The 15,624-nt window shown below is 40.4% G+C and overlaps 1 protein-coding gene across 2 annotated transcripts in view; it reads left to right on the forward strand.

The window, feature by feature from the left end:
- The window catches only part of PKP2 (plakophilin 2), a gene marked incomplete at both ends in the record, with an annotated part of 88,529 nt that overhangs the window by 27,470 nt on the left and 45,435 nt on the right, over positions 1–15,624 (forward strand). For both annotated transcript variants that reach the window (XM_080705954.1, XM_080705955.1), the window contains one exon: positions 4,130–4,265. In XM_080705954.1, the coding sequence (XP_080562080.1) occupies positions 4,130–4,265 (136 nt within the window). The remainder of the gene's footprint in view (positions 1–4,129; positions 4,266–15,624) is intronic.

Raw genomic sequence — 15,624 nt, forward strand, 5'->3', positions numbered from 1 at the left:
GTGAGTCCCTCTGCAAGTTAGTGAGACCCTGTTTCCAATGAAAATTGGGCTGGGGATGTAGCTCAAAGGTAGAATGCCCCTCGGTTCCATCCCTACTACCACAAAAAAAGAAAAATAAACAACAACAAAAAATTAGGTAGAAGGACAAGCTCCCTAGAAAAATCAAAGAAAGTAACATGTCAAGGTGCTGGCTGTGTTTAGAGAAAGATTGAAAGTTTGATGCAATTGGCTGGGGCTTGGGGGTAGTAAATCAAAAAAGGATTAAGAAAGTGGGTAGAGGATGCAGGAAACAGAGGTTGTATGCCACGTTACAGAGCTGATCTTTATAGACGGCAGTAATATACAGTTGACCCCGACACTGTCGGCTGTATAGAGGAAGTGTGTATTCATTTGGGATCTTTTAGTGGTGAAGTTGCGTTGGGTCAACTGTGAAGTGAACACAGAGCTTCTTTGCAAGTCATATTTGGGAAAACTAAGGGCTAGGATAATGTTATGCATAGGTGTTGAAAATAGGAAATCAAAATATTCCTGAGTAGTTTATGGCTTTATAAAATGTATTATTGCTAAATTAAAAAAAAAGCTGTACTTTATATTTGGGGTACTAGGGAGGAACCCAGGGACATTCTACCTCTGAGCTATAACCCTTCAACCCTTTTTATTTTTTATTTTGAAACAGGATCTCACTAAGTTGCTGGAAGTCTTGCTAAGTTTCTGAGGCTAGCTTCAAACCTGTGATTCTCCTATGTCAACCTCCCAAGTATTGGGATTATAGGCCTGGGCCACCACACCAGCAAAAGCCTTTAAACAGGCCTGGTGGTACTTGTCTGCAGCCCTAGTACTTAGAAGGTAGAGACAGGAAGATTGCAACTTCCATGCAAGCCTCACCAACTTAGACTGTCAACAATGTAGCAAGGTCCTGTTTCACAAATAAAACAAATAAAAAGCGATAGGGCAATAGCTCAGATATGTCTCTGGGTTCAATCCTTAGTACCACAAAAACCAGGCTATTCTTATGTTCTGAATGATCTTTTATCAATTAAAACACCAAGAGGGAGGGTAATACAGGACTTGAGGTTGCCATTGACACCAGGACTCCTAGTGTTTAGATTTTTCTCTAAAGGCATCAGAGCTCATGAATGCACAGAATTTCTCTTTTGAAAAGTGCCTTTATGAGCCAGGCATTGTGGTACACACTTGAAATCCCTGCGCTTGGGAGGCTGAGACAGGAGGATCGTGCAGGTTCAAAGCCAGCCTCAGCTACTTTGTGAGGCTCTTGGCAACTTAGTGAGACCCTGTTTCCAAATAAAATATAAAATAGGTCTGGGAGTATAGCCTGGAGGTAGAAAGCCTCTGGGTTCCACCTGCAATACCACCAAAAAAGAAAGAAAGGAAAAAAGAAAGAAAGAAAGAAAGAAATGTGCCTTTATGCTAAAGAAAAGTGCCTTAACATTCTAATTTAATATAATAGCCTGCATTTCTTTTAACGAATTAAATTGACTCTTGAGCCACCACATTCCAAAGATGAGCTCATCGTGTAATTCTCAGTCCGTGCCAGCGGTGTTCTGCTGCGCTTGTCACTCCCTTCGCCTCCTGGCGTCACACTCCTGTGCTTGAACGTGCGTTTCAGAAGCAGTGGGTTTAGTTTTGCATCCCTAAAGCTCATTATTTCTGGTTCTGTCTTGTTTCCTGTCTTACATTTGTAGGGCCAAGTGAAATGTAGATTCGGCACTAGAGGATAATCTGAAAGACCAGCCTGGCTTGCTCCAAACCCCATCCTTCCTATACCCTTCCCTCCTCCACATGAATACACTGTTCACAACACACATGCCTCGCTGTACGGACGTGTGTGCTAGCCTAAGCAGAAAGGGAGTGTATTCTCAGTGCTTACGTCAGCCGATACCCTCCGAGATGTCCTTGGTGTTCCTGGTGTCGGGGATGAGTCAGAGGTAACCCTCTTTGAAGCCAAAGGTCCTAAATTGCCTCTAAGGCCTTTCCTTGGGTATGAGTCTTAAGAGTCAGCTAGACTTCTGAGGCAGTGCTCACGAGCCCCAACATGCTCACTTCCACGTCAGTACTAGACTCCCAACCTAGTCACCCTCCGGGCAGGAAAAACAAGGGGGGAAAAAACATGGTTCCACGAGGCCTCCGGGAGTTAACGTATTCCACGTAGCCGTTTTATGGGCCCTCCATCAATGAGCCGGTCCGTGTCGATCTGTATTAGATCTCCTCCTAACCTGCAGTTAGTAATGGACAGAGCGCACCACTGGGGTAGGCATGAATGGAGCCTGTGGTAGCTCCATTCAGGGGCAGAGTGAGCAGACTGAGACTGTGTTCCTTAAGAGAGCGTCTACAGTAGCCCCTGACCATTGCCTCCCCTAACGTCATTCATGCCAGCGTGACTTACAAGATGAAACTTAGCTTTTCTGGCTTTCACTGTTTATATACTATTGCATGTATTTAATGTATTTAATTTAATTTAATTTTGGTGCTGGGGATTGAACCCAGGGGCATTCTGTCGCCCAGCTACACTCCCAGCCCTTTTAATTTTGAAATAGGGCCTCACTAAGTTGCTGAGGTTGGCCTTGAATCTGTGATCCTCCTATCTCAGCCTTGCAATTCTGGGATGATAGGTGTGAGCTATCACACCTGGTTCTATCAAATTCATTTTATTTTACTTTATTTTATTGTGGTCCTTGAAATTGAACCCCGAGCTAAACCCCCATCCCTATTTTTTTAATTTTATTTTGAAACTGTCTCAGTAGGATGGTGAGAGTCTCACTTCTTGATAAGGATGTCCTCAAACCTGTGATTCTCCTGTCTCAGCCTCCCAAATACTGGGCGTATAGGCGTGTGCCATCACACCCAGCTTATTAAATGCATTTTAGGATACTTATATTCCTAACTCATTTTCAAATGAAATAACAGATTCTGAAAAACTTTGAGAAAAATCTAATGATTCTTGAGAGGATATATTTCTATTCTTGGTGTGACATTACCAGGCTAAGAAGTGTGTGTGTGTGTGTGTGTGTGTGTGTGTGTGTGTGTGTGTGTGTGTGTGTTGCTAGGGATTGAACTCAGGGCATTCTTCCTCCAAGTTACATCCTCATTTTATTTTTTATTTAGAAACAGGGTCTCACCAAGTTGATGACAGCCTCATGAAATTGCTGAGGTTGGCTTTGAACTTGTGATCCTCCTGTCTCAGCCTCAAGTACTGGGATTATAGGCATGTGCCATCATGCCCAACTGGAATCATTTTTTTTATTTTTATTTTTTGGACAGATTTGTTTTAAACTACATATAGACTTTTTTGGTTATTAAGTCATTTGTGTGTATGTGTGTGGTACAGGGATTGAATCCAGGGTAGTTTATCACTAAACTATACCCCCAACCCATTTTATTTTATTTTGTTTTGTTTTATTTCATTTGTTATTTTATTTTTAGTACTCGGGATTGAACCCAGGGACCTTCTACCTCTGAGCTACACCCCCAGCTCTTATATTTTTATTTTAATTTTGAAATAGGTTCTCATTACATAGCCCAGGTTCACCTGGAAGCCACAATTCTGCCTCAGCCTCTCAAATACTGGGATTATAGGCCTAGGCCACCACGCCCTGATCAAAGTCACTTTTTTCATATAATTTTTATGCTATACATAATTACCTTAAAACATTCCATTTCAAGCAGATGTGGTGGAGCACATCTGTCTTGGGAGGCTGAGACAGGAGGCTCAAAGGTTTGAGGCCAACCCCAGCAACTAAGGGAAACTCAGCAATCTAGTGGAAGCCTGTTTCAAAACAAAATTAAATAAAAATAAAAAGGGCTAGAGATGTAGTTTGGAGGTAGAATGCCCTGGGTTGAATCCTAAATCCAAAAAAAAAAAAAAACCTGATTCTTTCTTTGGGATGTGTTATAATTCTCTATCACCTTCAGAGCCAAACCAAGCAGAACTGAAGGGTTTCTGCTGCATGTCCCTTTCTAATCGCAGGTCCTAATTTTTCTTCAACTGCGGAAGCTCACGGCGCAGAGGTTCTGGGTGCTTCCCGGTGTTCCTGGGGTTGTATCTGGGGCAAGGCTGGAAGGCGGGAGGGGGCGGGTTGGACTCGCACTGAACGTGTGACTGTGTGTCCAGCAGCGTAGATGTGGAGATGACCCTGGAGCGAGCAGTGAGCGAGCTGGATGCAGACCACGCGTCTCCGGCCAGGATCTCTGCTGCGGCCACCTTCATACAGCACGAGTGCTTCCAGAAGTCAGAAGCACGGAAAAGGGTGCGTATCCTCTCAAGTCCCATGCCAAACCCAGCACACCATCACAGCTATAACCATGAGCCTGCGCACAAAGCTAATCATTTCTTTAAATTTCAAAAAATCCAGTGGGCATGGTGATGGTGGCACATGCCTGTAATCCCAATACTTGGGAGGCAGAGACAGGAGGATCACAGATTTGATGCCAGCCTCGGCAACTTACAGTGAGGCCCTATGCAATTTAGTGAGACCCTGTTTCAAAATAGAATTAAATCGGCTGGCTATCTCAAAGGTAAAATGCCCCTGAGTTCAGTTCCCCAGTACCACCAATAAATAAATTAATTTTTAAAATTTTTTAATTGAGTTTTAAAATTTAAAGTGAAATATACATCCATTGTACAAAATCTTTCCTGCAATTCAAGAACTTAGAAGGTAAGTTACTAAGTCAGGCATAGTGGTGCACACCTGCATTTGGGAGGCTGAGAGAGGAGGATCACAGTTCCAGGACAGCCTCAGCTACTTAGGCCCTCTGAAGCTTAGTGAGACCTTGTTTTAAAATAAAGAATAAAGCCAGGCATGGTGGCACAAGCTTGTAATCCCAGCATTCAGGAGGCTGAGACTGGAGGATCGCAGTTTGCGGACAGCCTCAGCTACTACTTAGTGCGGCCTTGTGCAACTTAGTGAGACCCTGTTTCAAAATAAAGAATAAAAAATAGAGCAGAGGGTGTAGCTCGGAGATCGAATACCCCTGGGTTCCATCCCCAGACCCGCAATAAATAAATAATAAAAAATAGAGCAATAGAGCTGTCGGTGTAGCTCAAAGGTCGAATGCCCCTGGGTTCCATCCCTCATACCGCAAAAAGAAAAAAGAAAAAAAATATATATATATATGTATATGTGTGTATGTATATATATATAATAAGCAAATTTTGATTTTTTTCATTAAGATGATTTATTAACATACTGTAGTATTTACAATACACCTTTAGACATTTCCAGAAATGTTCCCATAAGACTGGTCTCCTGTTGGAATCAATAGGTTATTGTATATTTAAGAAATGTTACACTTTGGGGGAACATCCCAGTTTAAAAAGGAATTCAGCTCTAAACTAGAGCCTCCACCCACCCCTCCTCCCCTGTCCCCATCACTTACGGGAACATCTTTCCATAGCATTTTGTGCATGTAGAAATGGGTGTTGGAAGGGGTTGATTGGATACTTTTCTTTTGTTGTTCAAAACCAAATCACAGTGGTAACATAATGCTTGCAGTACTTTTTTTTTTAACTTAACACTGTACCTTAGAAACCTATACTTCATTCTTTAAGAGTGTCACATGGATTTCTATTGTCTAAATGCACGTGTTTTTTGGCTCCATTTTTAATAGCTGTAAAATTCAACAAAATTTTGACATTTGCTTTGACATTGTGAAGCCATTATCGCAGTAGAAGTAATGAGCACACCCATCACCTCCAGAGTTTGTTTTTTTGTGTGTGTGTGTGCTAGAAATTGAACTGAAGGAGGTTCTACCTCTGAGCTACATCCCCAGCCCTATTTGAATTCTTTATTTTGAAACAGAGTCTCACTAAGTAGCTGAGTACTGGAATTACCACCATGGCCAGCTGAGTGTTGGGTTTTATAGTTATTTAATGGTTCATGTGGACCACTTTAAGTATTATGAACTGAAATTCCCTTTTTGTATACATATATTCAGTTTTTAAGGTACCATTTGTTTAAAACTTTCTTTTCAGTTCTAAACTATCTTTGTGGGTTTTTTAAATTATTATTTTAAAACAGTCTCACCAAGTTGCTGAGGCTGGTCTCAAACCTGCGATCCTTCTTGTCTTAGTTTCCCAAGTACTGAAATTACAGGTATCTGCCATTATGTCAAGCTCAGTTTTTTTAATTGAGAGAGGGAGGGAGGGAGGGAGGGGCGAGAAGGGGAAGGGAAAAAACTATTGGGATTTTGTTAGAGACCACAATGAATCTAGAGAGATCTGGGGAGAATTGACATCTGAACAATACTCAGTTTTCATGCTGAGCATGGTATATCATCTTCCTTAATTTCTCTCAGGAGTGTTGTATAGTTTTTAATCCAGAAAACTTTCAATAAATGTTTGTTGCAATTTAGAGTTGTCAAAATATAGTCATACAGTTGATTTTTATATATTGATCTTGCATCTTGAGATATTTCTAAATTCACGTACTAGCTCTAGTAGCATTTTTAAAGATTCCATCAGATTTTCTACATAGAAGATCATGCCGTCTGCAAATAAGACAGTTTTGTTTCTTCCTTTTCAATTTGGGTAATTGAACCCAGGGTGATCCTCCTGCCTCTGCCTCAGCCTCCCAAATAGCTGTGATTACAGGTGTGCACTCCTTCCTTCCTTCCTTCCTTCCTTCCTTCCTTCCTTCCTTCCTTTCTGTCTTCTTCTTTCCTTTCTTTTCCTCCTCCCTTCCCCTTTCCTTTTTTCATTTTTTACTGGCTAAAACCTCTCCTACAATCTTGAAAAAAAAGTGCTAAGGGTGGACATGTTCTCATGTCTCTGACTTTGGGGGAAAGTATTCTTTCTCCACAAAATAGAATGCCACCTCTAGGTTTTTCATAGATGACCACATAAAGTTGAAGAATTTCCCGTTTACTTTAACAGAGGTTTGTTTGTTTGTTTGGTTTGTTTTAATCACTAATGACTATACAGGCTGAGACAGGAGAATTACAGGTTTGAGGTCAGCCTCAGTAATTTAGTGAGATTCAAAGCAACCTAAAAATACTCTTTCAAAATAAAAAATAAAATTGGGGAAGACTTCCGGGAAGATGGCGTCCGAGAAAAGCAGGGCTTAAGAGCCCCGCTAACAACAAATCTCCATTACCACAAAATCAGCGCCTTTCATAGCCAGAAAACACCATCACCAGAGAAACAAAAAAATCACCAGGCTCCAGAGAGAAAGCGGACTGAGAACAGAGCTCAGAGCCACAGAGGAGATACACCGGCCTCACGCCCGAGGACGCGGCAGCAGCGCCATACTGCCGGCGGCAGCGGCGACTTAACCAGACGGCTACAGCTAGCCGAGGTGAGCCGCTGCAGAACAGCCAGGCGGGATCTTTCGGCGCAGGGAGCATCTAAAGCTCCCAGTGGCTGAGCTCAGCACACGCTGCAGGGACTCAGAGTGGAACTCAAAACCAGAGAAGAAAAAATACTCCAATCTCACGGCCGAGGGCGTGGCAGCGGCGCCATATTGCCACCGGTGGCAGCAGCAGTGAATTCACCGAGTCCAGTACAGCTACATCTGCGTACTCAAGAACAGTGAGTCAAATTGTGGGCCACAGAGGAGAAATCCCAGTACTGTACTCCCTGGGACTTGACCCAGTGGGGGAGTGGCGGTGGCAGAGATATCACACCATAGAACGTGCAACCTGGCACCCCCCCATAGTTTAAAGCAGCCTCTATCGACTCCCTGGGTCAGAGACTCTGTGATACAACCCAGTAAAGGAGTAGTGGGGTCTGAGATACTACAGACTCGAGATCCAGAGCACCTTAAGTGAAGTCATAGTGACCCAAGGGAAGAACCCAGAGAAGGAACAAACTTCCAAAATCATGGGAAAGAGGAATAACACTGGAGCAATGAATGCCCACAACCCCACAATATCAGAACCCGATAAAACAGAAAATCAGAGATTTCTAGAAGATCAAATCAGGAAAATAACTGTAGAAATAATAGAGGTGCTTCAAAAAGAATTCAGAGAGAGCCAAAAAGAGATAAAGGATGCAATTAATGAAGTAAAGGCCTCAATTCAAAGCATGAACAACCGATTAGAGCACATGGAGAACAGAATCTCACTCTTAGAAGATGATCATTCCAAAAATGAACGCATAGTTTCTAATCTAGGAAAAAATATCCGACAGCAGGAATCTGACATTGAAGAAATATGGGCCCATTTTAAGAGAGCTAACCTAAGAATAATTGGAATAGAGGAGGGAAAAGAAAGTGAAACCAAAGGGATCAACAATCTCTTCAAGGAAGTAATAGAAAATTTTCCAAACATAGAGCAAGAGGTTGATACACAGGTCCAGGAAACTTATAGAACTCCCTTTAGACAGGATCGGAGAAGAGGATCCCCACACCACATAATTGTCAAAATGACCAATATGGAAGCCAAGCAGAGAATCTTTTTTTTTTTTTTTTTTTTTTTTACAAGGGACACGACTAATGATGAGAATTATGATTGAGGTATAGAGTTTCTTAACATTCTCTCTTCTCAATCTCTTTCTCCCTATTCCCTCTGATAAATACAAATATTGCCTTGAGAATTTGAATAGCTTATATATTTGGAGTTTTCATCAAAATACTAGATTATTTAAACTGCTTCTAACCCAATATGTCTTCAATATTAAACAAAACATTTAAAATGCTAAATTTAAATTCTTAAACCAATGAATTGAGAGTGATTGAGAAGGTAATTAGTTTTTTTTTTTATTTTTTATTTATTTTTTATTTTTTTTATTAATTTATTTTTTATTGGTGCAATGTATTCATACATCATAGTGGTATAAAGAAAATACTTTTGTGGACATACATGCACATCTCGCCCAGTTAGCCCCTACCCGATCCCCACCCCATTCCCTCCCCATCCCTCCTTCCCACGCTTGGCTTACTGGTTGACATCCAGTATTATAGCAATTTATACAATATTAACATTGATAATCTCACATAACAGTTTCATTTGTCTGGTACCAAACTTTTGATGACTTAAAGATAACATTTCAATATTTCTTTTTGCTTTCTTTCTTACCAGAGAATATTTTTTCTTTTTTTTTTTTTTAGGTGAAACTATCATACATTTATTTATTTATTTTTCAGAAAAAAATCTATCCTGATATGGAATATGGACTCTAGATACCCAAAACAGTCTCAAAGAAGAACAAAGCTAGAAGATGTATATTTTCTGATTTCAAACCATATAAAGCTACAATAATTGAAACAGTGTAGTACTGTTATAAAGGCAGATATATAAACCATTGGAGCTAATTAAAAGCCTAGAGATAAATTCTTCCATACATTGTCAAGTTATTTTTGACAAGGTTTCCATGAACTTTTGGTGGAGGAAATACTAGTCTTTTAACTAAATATTGTTGACCAAGCAGAGAATCTTAAAGGCAACAAAAACAAAGGACCAAGTGACATTCAGAGGCAAACCAATTAGAATCACTCCAGACTTCCCAAACCAAGTCATGAGAGCCAGAAGGGCTTGGAGTAACATATTCCAAACTCTGAAAGAAAACAACTTCCAGCCAAAAATTTCCTACCCAGCAAAACTTTCTATCAAATTAGATGGAGAAATAAGAAGCTTCCATGACAAACAGAAACTGAAGGAATTTATGTCTTCAAAACCAGCGCTAGAGAAAATACTCAAAGAGATTAACTACAAAGAAGAAATAGGTAACACACACCAGAACCAGAGAAACAAGAGTTTCCATCCAACAGACAACTAAGATTGGTTATCTGTGGAGATTCATTATTTATGTTAGTCCATTACCTATCTCTAAATTGTATTGTTTGCCTTTATTGTTGTTAATTTTTAGGATGTTTAGTTGGAATATTAATATACCTTCAGATATAGCATTTGGAAATATTTTATCCCATTCTATTAGTATCTTTTAACTCTGTTTACATTGTCTTTGGATATACAATATTTTTTTATTTTTTAGGGAGTTTGTATACTCCTCTGTTGCCTGTGCCATTGAAATCATAACCAAGAAATCACTCCCAATTTCAATGTTGTGAGGTTTTATGACCCAGATTTTCTTCTAAAAGTTTATAGTCCTAAGATTTATATTTAGGTCTTTTATCTATTTTGAGTTAATATTTGTATATGGGATTAGGTAAGGGTCCAACTTTATTCTTTTCCATGTAAGTATTATTTTTCAACAATATTTAGTTAAAAGATTATTATTTCTACCACCAAATGTTCATGGAAACCTTGTCAAAAATAACTTGACAATATAGGGAAGAATTTAGCTCTAGGCTTTTATTTAACTCCAATGGTTTATATATCTGCCTTTAGAACAGTACTACACTGTTTCAATTATTGTAGCTTTATATGGTTTGAAATCAGGAAATATATATCTTCTAGCTTTGTTCTTTTTCAAGATCGTTTTGGGTATCTAGAATCCATATTCCATATTAGGATAGATTTTTTTCTGAAAAATAAATATATAAATATATGATAGTTTCACCTAAAAAAATAGAAAAAATATTCTCTGGTAAGAAAGAAAGCAAAAAGAAATATTGAAATGTTTTCATGTAATTTTAATTTTTCAACATTATTTAGTTAAAAGATTATTATTTCCTCCACCAAATGTTCGTGGAAACCTTGTCAAATATAACTTGACAATATATGGAAGGATTTAGCTCTAGGCTTTTATTTAGCTCCAATAGTTTATATATCTGCCTTTAGAACAGTACTACACTGTTTCAATTATTGTAGCTTTATATGGTTTGAAATCCGAAAATATACATCTCCTAACTTTGTTCTTTTTCGAGATCGTTTTGAGTATCTAGAATCCATATTCCATATTAGGATAGATTTTTTTCTGAAAAATAAATATATAAATATATGATAGTTTCACCTAAAAAAAAAAAGAAAAAAATATTATCTGGTAAGAAAGAAAGCAAAAAGAAATAAAGAAATATTGAAATGTTATCTGTATGTTATCAAAAGCTTGGTATCAGACAAATGAAACTGTTATGTGAGATTATCATTTTTAATTTTGGATAAATTGCTATAATACTAGATGTCAACCACTAAGCCAAGCATGGGAAGGAGGGATGGGGAGGGAATAGGGTGGGGATCAGGTGGGGGTTGACTGGCGATGTGTGCATATATGTCTACAAAAGTTTTCTTTGTATCCCACTATGATCTATGAATACAGTGCACCAATAAAAAATTTTAAAAAAAAATTGGGCACAGGGTGTAGCTTGGAGGTAGAGCACTCCCAGGTTCAGTGTCAGGTACCAGAAACTAAAATATTGGGTTGTCAAGTGCTTTTTATATATCTATTGAAATTATTTTTATGGTTTTCCATTTAAATTGTGCCATTATGATAAATTACTTTGATTGATTTAGAAATGTTACCCCACTCCTGAGATAAATCCCACTCGGTTATGCTGTACCGTCACTTTTTATATTCTTAGTTAGACTTGGTAAAATTGTACATGTGTATTTAAAGATGTGATCTGTAATTTTCTTGTGATGCCTTTGTCTGACTTATGTTGAGGATAATATTAGCCTCACGGAATGAATTTTAAAGTGTTCTGAGTTTTTTATTGTTCTGAGTCTGGTTATAGTTGATATTATTTCTTCCTTAACTCTCTGACAGAATTCACCAGGGAATCCATCTGGACCTGAAGTTGTCTGTGAGAGAAACTCAACAACTACAGATTCGGTTTGCTCACTCGCTGTGCGGCCATGCGGGCCGTCGTTTTCCTGCAGTGAGCTGTGGTAGTTGTGTCTTTCAGGAGTTTTTCCACTTCCACTAAGTTGTTCCAGTGTCTTTCTTTCTTTGTGTAGATCCAATCTGTTATCATTTTCTTTAGTTATATCCCAGCCCTTTTTACTTTTTTGTTTTGAAGCAGGTTCTCACTAGGTTGCTGAGAGTCAACGTTAGGCAGGCTGTCCTCGAACCTGTGACCCTCCTGTTTCAGCCTCCCAAGTACTGGGATTAGAGTTATGGGCCAACCGTGACTGGTTTATGCAATATTCTTAATAATTGTGTGCATAAAGCGGAGTTTCATAGAGTGGTATTTCCTACTTGTGGCGTCATTTTGGAGCATTTCGGATTTTGGATTTTCAGATTAGGGAAACTCAACCTGTATTTTTCTGACAGTGAACAGTAGTTCAATCAAGTAGTTAGACAGCAAAACTTGAACAGAACCTTCTGTTGTTTTGTTTTTGATCCTGGAGATTGAACCCAAGGGCACATTCCCCAACCCCTTTTACTTTTTTGTTTTGAAATAGGGTCTCACTAGGTTGCTGAGAGTCTCACGAAATTGCTGAGGCTGGCCTCAAATCTGGAACCCTCCTGTCTCAGCCTCCCAAGGACTGGGATTACAGGAATGCTGCCACCATGCCTGACTACCTTCTCTTCTTCTGATTTTCTTGTTACCTGTCATATTTACTCAGTCCTCAAGCCTTATATTGCTCCCAGAAGTATCTTGAATCTCCCCATATCTTTCACTCCCTACTCACTGCTACTACCCTGGACCCCGTCACCAACATCAGTTAAACCACCTGCCTCCTAATTAATTAATATCTTGCCTCCGCTCTTACCTCCTTTCACTCAGTCTCTGAAACTTCCAGCACCCAGGGAGAACTTTCCAACAACTGCCCCTCTTTCTTGCCTGCAGGGTAAAAGATAAATCCCTTAGTTGAATCTGCAAGACACTCTTGTAAATGGCCTTATTTCCATGCCTGCTTCAAAATTTATCACTGAAGTGGTGACTGCCAGAAAATCTTATAAAACTTATAAAACTCAGCCAGGCATATCTGTAATCCTAGAACTTGGGAGGCTGAGACAGGAGGGTTCCAGATTTGAGGCCAGCCTCAGCAATTTAGCAGGACCCAATCAGTCCCCAGTCCCCCTCCAAAAAAATACCAACCCCACTCATGACTCATGCCTCAGTCAGTTCTCCCAGACCCCCTAGTCTCATCCCCTTTATACTTATACTTGCATTTATGAATAGAAACACAAAGGTATTTTATTTTTTTAAAAAAAATAATATAAGAGTTTTTAATTTATTTATTTATTTTTGGTGGTACTGGGGGTGGAACCCAGAGGCCTTCTACCTCTGAGCTATACTCCCAGACTTATTTTTTTTAATATTTAATTTGGAAACAGGGTCTCACTAAGTTGCCGAGAGCCTCACCAGGTAGCTGAGGCTGGCTTCGAACCTGTGCGATCCTCCTGTCTCAGCCTCCCAAGCGCGGGGATTACAAGCGTGCGCCACCACACCCGGCTGTCATAAGAGTTTTAACATTGACGGTATTTGAAGCCACGGTCTCATGGAGGGATCCTAATGGTAACCATGGTGAGCGCTGCGTGTTGAGCAATGCCGTGTGCCCAGCTTGTGATGACTCGTCTCACAGTTCCCATTTGAGTGAGAACTACATGACTAACAAAATGTCTGTCAGTTCAAACACTGCGCTACCTCCCGTGGACACCTCACCCTGTGGACACGTGACAGCCATCACCAGCCTTCCCCACCTCGGCTATGTATAGTTCCTCATTTCTTATTATTGTACTTACTGCAGTTGCTATTTTTATGTTAGTCCATGTCTACATTTCACATTAACTCCCAATGAACATTACCAAAAGCGAATATTGTAAAAGTTTTGACACATGGTGCCACTTGCCTTCCTGAAAGGTTAGACCAATTTACCAGGGATGATTAATTCTAACAAGAGGGAAAGAGGAAGGGACTGGCATTTCAGGAAGGTGACGTTTGCGCTGCGCTGCGCAGGGTGAGTAGGGATTGCAGACCGAGGGACCAGGCAGAACACTCCAGGCTGGAAGGGCGTGAGAGCAGAGGCCTCGTGTGGCCCAGGCCGGCGCCTCCCTGCGCTGACGCGCTGCCTGCAGTCAGCCCATCGTTTACTCATTTTATAGCTGGCAGGGAAGACCACTGGCATAAAGCCACAGAGAAAGTTAAAGTTCTCTTGTCATGGTCCCGGGAGTTGAGCCCAGGCATCCTTCCTGCGAGCTACATCTCCAGCCATTTTTAGTTTTTAATTTGAACCAGGGTCTTGCTAAGTTGCTGGGGGCCTCACTAAGTTCTCAGCCTCTCAAGTACAGGAATCACAGGTGTGCCTCCACTGCCTCTGAAGTTCTGAGACAGTCATGTTAGCCCATTCCTTTTTTTCTTCCTTTAAAGAGGGAAAATGAAGCCGGGCGTGGTGGCGCACGCTTGTAATCCCCGCGCTTGGGAGTCGGAGACAGGAGGATCGCACAGGTTCGAAGCCAGCCACGCTGGCTTAAGAGACCCTGTTTCAAAAAAAAAAAAAAAGTATAAAAATAGGTCTGGGAGTGTAGCCTGGAGGTAGAAGGGCTTCCAGGAACCCCAGTACCACCAAAAAAATAAAAACAATAAAAATAAAATACAAGAGGGAAAATGGCCCTTGAGGATTTCAGTATTTCTGGAAAACTCGTGAAACCTTTCTGGGACTAAGCCATGCTTGTGACATTGATTTTAATGTATGCAGGGTTCATCACCTACCATCCTCTAGTTAAACACAAGGAGGAGAATGTCCTCGTCTGCTTGTATTTGTGTGATGTATATCCATTTGTTGGATAAAAGTAAGTAAATTCTATTTTTAAACCTGGGATAAGTTCCAGATGCAAGGGAGTCAGATTATGTAGCAGGTGGAGCAGGAGCGGATGTCAGCTTTATCTGAGCACTGGCAAGTCTACGGAGCCTCTTTTTGGACCAGAGCAAGTGCTGAAAGCCCAAGGGATGAAGGTGGCGAGTCAGACAGGACGCTTCCACGTGCCTGAAATGCAACCTGGCCATCATTTTTGAAGAAGGCAACTTATAAATTATAAATTAAGTTAATGAAATATTTCTAAAGCAGCCAGAGTACCTGGGGACAAACGGGAGTTTCTTTTTTCTTCCGGATGTGTATGCTGCTACCACAAAGATTCAGACTTGCTGGCATTCACAAATTTCATTAAGTGAATTTAACCCCCTTAAACTGAACTGGAAATAAAAATGGAGAAAATTAGAGAAACACAAGAACTACAGGCTGCTTTAAGACAAATTGTGAGCCAGGCATGGTGGCACACACCTGTAATCCTAGTACTTGGGAGACTGAGACAGGAGGATTATAGGTTCAAGGCCAGCCTCAGCAAGTACTGAACCTCTCATCGATGCTTTGAGACCTTGTTTCAAAATAATGATAAAATAGGGCTGAGGGTGCAGCTCAGAGGTAGAGTGCCTCTGTGTTCAATCCCTAGTACCACATACAAAAAGAAATAGTGTTTTGGGGTTTTTTATTTTTGTTTTTGTTTTTACCTGTAAGAGGAAATACAGCCGGGAATGGTGCACCATTAGGATCACGGCTCGCGGACAGCCTCAGCTACTTAGGCCCTCTGCAACTCAGTGAGACTCAGTTTCAAATTAAAGAATAAAAAATAGGGCAAGGGGTATAGCTCGGAGGTTGAATGCCCCTGGATTTCATTCCCAGACCCGCAAAACAAAAAAAAGAGGAAATACAGTAATAGAAATAGATGGAGTGATCTAATAGTGATCTGCTGAGCTAATTTTAGTGGAGAGCAAAAAATCTTTATTGTTGGCATTGATATCTGACTACATTAGGATACTTAGAACGGCT

Source organism: Muscardinus avellanarius (genome assembly GCF_963383645.1).
Source record: "Muscardinus avellanarius genome assembly, chromosome: 11".
NCBI lineage: Eukaryota > Metazoa > Chordata > Mammalia > Rodentia > Gliridae > Muscardinus > Muscardinus avellanarius.